The sequence below is a fragment of the Musa acuminata genome, unplaced genomic scaffold (genome assembly GCF_036884655.1).
Source record: "Musa acuminata AAA Group cultivar baxijiao unplaced genomic scaffold, Cavendish_Baxijiao_AAA HiC_scaffold_749, whole genome shotgun sequence".
Classification (NCBI taxonomy): domain Eukaryota; kingdom Viridiplantae; phylum Streptophyta; class Magnoliopsida; order Zingiberales; family Musaceae; genus Musa; species Musa acuminata.
The window spans coordinates 640-7,829 of record NW_027020979.1 but is presented as its reverse complement, the minus strand read 5'-3'; the positions used below and the strand labels follow the sequence as shown (position 1 = coordinate 7,829).

The window sequence follows — 7,190 nt, the reverse complement described above, 5'->3', positions numbered from 1 at the left end:
ACCGCCCCGCACCCTAAACCCTGCTTTCGCTGGGAGAGGGTTTTGGAGCCGTCACGGCGAAAAGGTTCTACTTCCCTCGCTCGCCGCCGCTGCTTCTTCTGTAAGACTTGCCTCTTCTCGGGGTTCTTGGTGGGGGAAGAAGACTTCTTGGTGGTCGACAGCCATGGCGAGGCTTCTCCGGTCCGCTTCTTTAAAGCGAGCCTTCTTTAGCTCAGAGGTTCTGTTCTTGACTCAAAAATCTTCTGTTTCCATTCTTCTGCAATGCGTCCACTAAGATCGATTTCTTTACACCAAGAAACCCTTGTCGAACGTGATTTGTGGTAGTCATTTTCATTAATATACGCACGAAAGAGGAAGGAGGGAAAAATGCCCCAAACCCTAAACCCTTCTTTGTCGGAGAGGGTTCTCGAATCCCTAATGGCCGCCATGGCAAGACATGTGTGAGGTTTCCCTTGGTCTCGAAGACGAATAAGAGTTCTTGGTGGTCGACGGTCTCGGGTGTGCTTTCTTTAAGTGAGCCGTCTTTGCTTCAGAGGTTCTATTCGCCACCTAAATCATTTGTTTTCATCGTTATGCTGTGCCATTAGGTTACTAAGACCGATTTCCTTACACCAAGAAAGCCTCTCTTGAACGTAAAATCGTGTCGTGCACCCCAAATCCTAAACCCTTTTCTGTAAGAGAAGGTTTTGGAATCCCTAATGATCACCACGGCAACAAACATGTGACGTTTCCATACCTTCGTCGCCTATTCTCCTTTGTCTAAGGCATCCCCCTTATCAGAGTCTTCAGCCATGGCGGCGTTTTTCTAGTGCTCTTCTCTTTGCCTCGTAGGTTCTATTCTCGACTTAAATCATTTGTTTCAATCGTTCTGTGGTTCCATTAGATTACAAAGATGGAATTCTTGAAACTAAGAAACCTTTGTTGGACGAAAAATCAAGTCCTTAGTGTTTTGTGGTCTATTTCAAGCACTTAATCATTTTTCTACTGATGATCAAAGGTATAATACAGTAAAGTTAATGATAGTAAGTAGAGGGTTTTCTGGTTTCCATTTAGCATTTCTTTCTTCATGATTCTGCAAACCGTAATAACCAGGTTTTAGTTTCAATATGATCAATCAAAAGAAGATTTCAGTCGTCACAGTTTGGACTATTTTGTTGCTTGCTGTCACATTGCTAATTGTTTTGTTGCAAATGTTTCTGCTTGCAGAAATATGGGCCAGAAATCAGGGGAGCTAATATCCAATTCTACAACTTTTCTAGTAAAGGTAACAGGAGTACATGATTCATGTATACATGATTATGGTGTTCTTACACTTCCAGCATCTTTCTTTTCTTTCTTTTTATTTCTGTCGATTCGTTATATAGTCAAATGGAAGACCTGGTATATATGCAGAGAAGCTAACAACACTTCAACTGTAAAGCAATATGGCAAATGTTTATTAACAGATTATGCTAGGTTATACAGTAATTATTTCTTGGTCAGTTTATTTTCTCTGATCTATATTCTGATAATCCTGAGATAAAAGAGGTGTTTAGGTGGATTATTAGGTATATCTTATGATTGACACCTGTTCTAAATCTCAAAATTTCCCTAAGAAGTTCTGTTCTTTTTGATGGTTCGAGTCATGCACACATGCTTGGATGTTCTGTCCCTAAGATTTTCTTCAGCCATGTCCATGTACTAGGCTATTGATCAGTGCCATTTTGGTTGATCTGAACCTGAACTGCAAAGTGTGTTATTGTAGGAAAAAGTAAATCGAAGCCAGTCAGAACTGAAACTGGTGAAAATGACCTGTCGAAGAAAGATCTGGCTTTACAGCAAGCCTTGGACCAGATTTTAACTTCGTATGGAAAAGGCTCGATCATGTGGCTTGGCCGTTCTGCTGCTCCTAAAGAAGTTCCTGTTGTGTCTACAGGATCTTTTACATTGGATATGGCATTGGGAATTGGAGGTCTTCCGAAGGTATCCACTTATATTTGTCAAGTCTGCTAAATATTTGTACTGTTGGATGAGATCTTTAACAAATTGATTAGTTCTTAGACTTTGTTAGTTGTCGTAGTTAAAGTAATAGTTCTGAAACATTATATTTTATATAGTAATATGTATTCTCTTGATGGTAGTTTTAGTTCTGTGCTTATTCTTAGATTAAGTAGCTTATTAATTCTCTCACATTTTTTGTTTTCCTTCATATGTAGTTCAATATGAATCTCTGAATTGAGCGTAATTTTTCATAATTATTTGGATGATGGTAACATAGAAGAACATGTTGTCCCAGCTATTGAGGCATTTGGCTGTTTGTAGATATCTTGGACACTTCCACCATATAAGTGAGGACAATTTATCAATCCAAATAGTGAAACATTATGCTCATTTATAGTCTTGAATACTTGCATCAACAACTTGACAAATCATTAGCATAATGTTAACAGACTCAGCACACCATGAACCCTGTTAAAATCACCAGCTAAATTCTGTTTCGTCTCAACTTCGTCTTGCACAAATGAGTTATCCGAACAACATCTGTGACAAGCTCACACCTAAGTGAAGGCTTCTACAAGGTTGTTGAAGTGGTTTAAACAGCTTGTTTTCTCTCCAAGTCATCGAAGCCAGGTGTGGTGTTTATTATATTCCTCCCTCTCATCTTCAATGCTGGGGAATCAAATGCTTTTGACCCTTGATGAAGCTTTATACTTGGTATCATGATGCTGGAGTTCATCAGAGTGACAACCATTATGTGTGAAATTTAGAACATGGAGGATTAGCAATGATTACTATGATGTTGCTCCTGGGCAAGTCAATTCTCTGTTCTCCCATAGAATTACTTTGTATTTACTATAGTTATCTCTTCATGCATTGGCTGATTCATCATAATTTATGGCATGCAACCTTGTCTATATAATTGCAATTATCGTCTAGTGTAACCTTATCTAAGTATTCTTCCCTCTCATCTATGTAGAGGAATCAAATGCTTTTGATCCTTGATGGAGCTTGGAGCTCCCATCATTTTGAATCTATTTTAGGCAGAGATATAAAAGGCCCAGGTTGGCTCTTATAATTCAAAAAACAAAATGATGAATCTGATCTCAGGAATTTGCCAGGCAATAGACATGCACTTTCTTCTTTGCTGCCTGAAATTGGTTTTCCTATTTAATGGGATCTATACCATATGCAATGTCGAAAAAGCAGACACTTGATTATGTGGTTATGCAGACATTTTGGGTGAATGATAATATTTCTGTCGGTTTATTGAAATAAGCTTCCATTATATGGTCAAAAGTGACCCCTGAACATGTTGAGTGTTATTTTTTCAGAGGTATAATTCTTATTGTGCTGTTGACGTGTGCTCAATTTTGTCACACTTTTCTTTTCTTCATAAAAAAAACCCATTAATTTGCTTTCATCAAGTGGCCAACAACATTAGCAACAATGTCCCACCGGTCACTTATTGAGTATTGACTATAAAAAAATGTTGGATATGTTAATAACTCTTTTTATGTAATTATCCACTGGGTTCTGAAATGCTCGCCTTTTGTGTCTGGCAGGGCCGTGTTGTGGAGATATATGGTCCAGAAGCTTCTGGAAAAACTACACTTGCTCTTCATGTTATTGCAGAAGCACAGAAGAACGGAGGTAATGTTGTTTGGGCTTCTTGCAATCTGACATGCTTCCTTTGAGTAATGTTCTGCATATTTCTGAAACAGTTGGTAGTCTTTAATAAACAATTTAGAGAGAAATATGCAGTAGTTGGCATGATCGTCAATCAAAAAAGTTAGTGCATATTGCTGAAACAGTTGAATTGTATGTTGATAATCATGCCTCTGAAAGAATTAATTTTATCACCGCACAACTTATTGTGGTGCATGGGGCAGGGGAATACATAAAAAACACTCTCTTATAAAGAGTAACTTAAACATCCTTAGGTGATCGTGGTATTTCTAATATCTCAAACATTTCATATTTAATCTATCCTGCATGCACTAACTTTCTAGATTTGTTTTATTTTACAGGTTACTGTGCTTTCATAGATGCAGAGCATTCTCTGGATCCAGCATTGGCAAAGGTTATTGGTGTTAACACTGATAATTTTCTTCTTTCACAGCCAGATTGTGGTGAGCAGGCACTTAGTCTCGTCGATACTCTAGTTAGGAGTGGCTCGGTTGATGTTGTGGTTGTAGACAGTGTAAGTCGTAAAGGACTATGAGCTGTTACTTAAAGATATCTGCTTCTTTCCTTTTTCTATTTCTTGAACCTAGAGATGGATTTTGCATCATGGTCTAATTGTTATAGTTTGTCAGACATGAAGTCTTGCATTCAACTGATGATCTATGCATGGGATTCTGTAACATACATATCTTGTATAAACTGTAAAGTGAAATATCTTTCTGCTAATTACATTCTCATCGATCTTGAGTCTGCATATTCAAGTTATTGTGGACACTGCAATGGTGGACAAATCTAGAAGTATTTTGATAGCCAAAAATTTTTAAGTTTAAAATTTTAAAAATAGGTGTTAAAATATGTTGATAACCTTTTGCCCTTGATTTTCTTCTGGAATTCAGGTGGCCGCCCTTGTACCTAAAACTGAACTTGATGGTGAAATGGGAGATTCCCATGTGGCACTCCAAGCAAGGTTGATGAGCCAAGCTCTTCGCAAGTTGACCCATTCACTTTCCCAGTCGCAGACACTCTTGTTATTTATTAATCAGGTAAGTTTTAAACACATGCAAGCATGTTTTCAGCTATATTTGCTCAGAGTTTCTCTTATATGTAATTGATATAAAAGCTTCATAAATTTAAGAATTGAACTTGAGCCTCAACGCCACCAATTCTCTGGAGGCTTTTTATCTTTATTTGGGCCTACTTGGATATAATTTTTTGTATGTGTCATTTACAAAAAATTGTTTTTCCTACTGCATCATGGCTGCATTATCTGAAGGATAATTCTAATACAGGCTAAGCAGTTGATTCCAGTTTTCATACATGGTAATGATAGATAGTCACAAGTTATATATTTTTGGTTTGTATTTATCCACAGCTTTCTGTGCTGTCAAATTGATGATGGTATTTTGAGTTATGGATTTTTGATACTACACTTGATTTTGGCTCCTGCTTCATGAATTTGTTGACAGCCATTAGCAATCAGTTGATGGATGTTATGGCATATGGCATTGCACCTCGGGGAACTTATTTGCATGCATAATGTGTGCTGGGCCTGCCATAATGCATATATACCTAAGTGACATGAACAAAAAGAAAATTTGTTTGATTATACCCACCTTGACTTTGTATTTTTGGGTTTAGTTGAGAAAATTGCGAGCTCAATGAAGCATTGAAAATCATTAATTGAATGACTGATTCATACGGCAACACTGCAATGAAATGAAGCTATGCGCTGGTCTTATTACCACGATTTGTCTTTGTAAACATGTAACATGGTATATGCAGGACACTCATAAAATACCTACATTGGTTCCGGTGAATTTCTGATATTTTTCCATTGCCACACACAGCAAAAGTTTGGAACCTGAGATGCATTTACTAAATTCTTGGTCTGTCCTCCCATTTTTGTAGGTTAGAGCAACTATGAAGACATTTGGATTTGGTGGGTCAACAGAAGTGACCTCTGGCGGCAATGCCTTAAAGTTCTATTCATCTGTTCGCCTTAATGTCAGAAAATTTGGCTTGGTTAAAAAAGGCGACGAGGTATTATAATTACACAAAATTCAATTGCCATACTGATTGTAGTTTCACTAAACATTTTGTCCAGAACTGGATTTGCCATAAAATTCTAATTAATCACGGTGAGTTCTAGAAATGCACACTTGAGAGTTGCTGTATGGTTTTAACTTGTGGAGTGGGAAGTCTTTGCCATCGTTATATTTGTTATAACCCTTTCATTTGTGAAAAGCTAGGCTTTAGTTCAAAAGTAATTGTTTTCTCATCGGACATATCATGATTGACATTGTGGCAGACTCTGGGGAGCAATGTCCTGGTGAATATTGTGAAGAATAAACATGCCCCTCCATTTAAGACAGCACATTTTGAGCTCGAGTTTGGCAAGGGGATCTCCCGTGAGTCAGAGATGGTAGAACTAGGTTGCAAGCATGACTTTATTACAAAACGTGGTGCTGTCTATGGTTTTGACGGAAAGAGCTTCCGTGGAAAAGAGGCCCTTAAACGCTATCTCATGGAGAATGAGGGGGTCCAAGAAGAACTAACGATGAAGCTGAGGGAGAAATTATGGAACAACAATGCTGATAAGGAGGGCGGCACCCTAGATGGAGCATCTGATGCAGCAGATGACACTGTTGCCATTGTATGATGTGTCGTCATTTTGTACAAGGGTTTGGGCTTTTCTTGCAGACCATGCTCAGCCGGAAATGAAATCCAGGTGATCGATTGGTATCTGTAATTGATCTTGTCCAGTGTAGTGGACTAAGCTTTTGATTCTGGAAGTTTGGAGGACATGGTGGCATCAGAGAGAGAAGTCCAGATTTGTAATGGTCATATGGAACTACTCTTTGCTTCGTACTTTACTATTTTTCATATTTATGATTATATGCAAAGATTGGGTAGCAAAGTGAGAGAACCTGAGATAATGCATGTGATTTTGTAGGATTTATCTTGTGAAAAGCTTTTTTTGGCAGCAATCGTATGTATCCTTGAATTCATCAGTTTTCTAGGTTTTTTTAGAAACTTATCGTGGGATTTCAATAAATGACACCAGCTTTGTGTCATTTTAAAATTATTTTATTTCCTTTAATCTCCATTTGTTTTTATTTGTTCTTGATAATTAAGATTAATTTTTTATTTGCTGTATTGTTGCGTTGAAATATTGTGATTTGAAGTATTGTTCCATGGCTTCTGTATGCATGTATGTATGTATTTATTTTTCCTCTGGAAGCGAAAAGTTCTCCTTCGGATCTCCCAAAGATTTTGTTTGATGCGTCGGCCGGGAACACGTCAACCAATCGGTTGAGTACTAATTCGGCGCCGACTCGGTCAACATGGGGAAAACAGATGCACGCACCTTGACGATCAATTCCAAAGAAAAACCGCCGCCTGACTCCACGGCTCGCTTTGACCTCGTCGGCAAAGCGAAGCGTTAGAAACGTGGGGGCAACCGTTTCAACCCACCCGGGTCATGTTCTCTCACCCCAGCAGGATCCATCGCCTCGTTCTCCACAAGG

General features: G+C 38.3%; 1 protein-coding gene across 1 annotated transcript; it reads left to right on the top strand.

The window, feature by feature from the left end:
• Nucleotides 1-6,671, top strand: LOC135663712 (DNA repair protein recA homolog 3, mitochondrial-like). Its single transcript, XM_065176858.1, has 8 exons — nt 1-217; nt 1,207-1,264; nt 1,745-1,962; nt 3,543-3,630; nt 4,008-4,180; nt 4,560-4,706; nt 5,572-5,703; nt 5,972-6,671. The coding sequence occupies exons 1-8, from the start codon at nt 164-166 to the stop codon at nt 6,320-6,322; spliced, it is 1,221 nt and encodes a 406-aa protein (XP_065032930.1). The 5' UTR covers nt 1-163; the 3' UTR covers nt 6,323-6,671.
• Nucleotides 6,672-7,190: the final 519 nt, after the last annotated feature.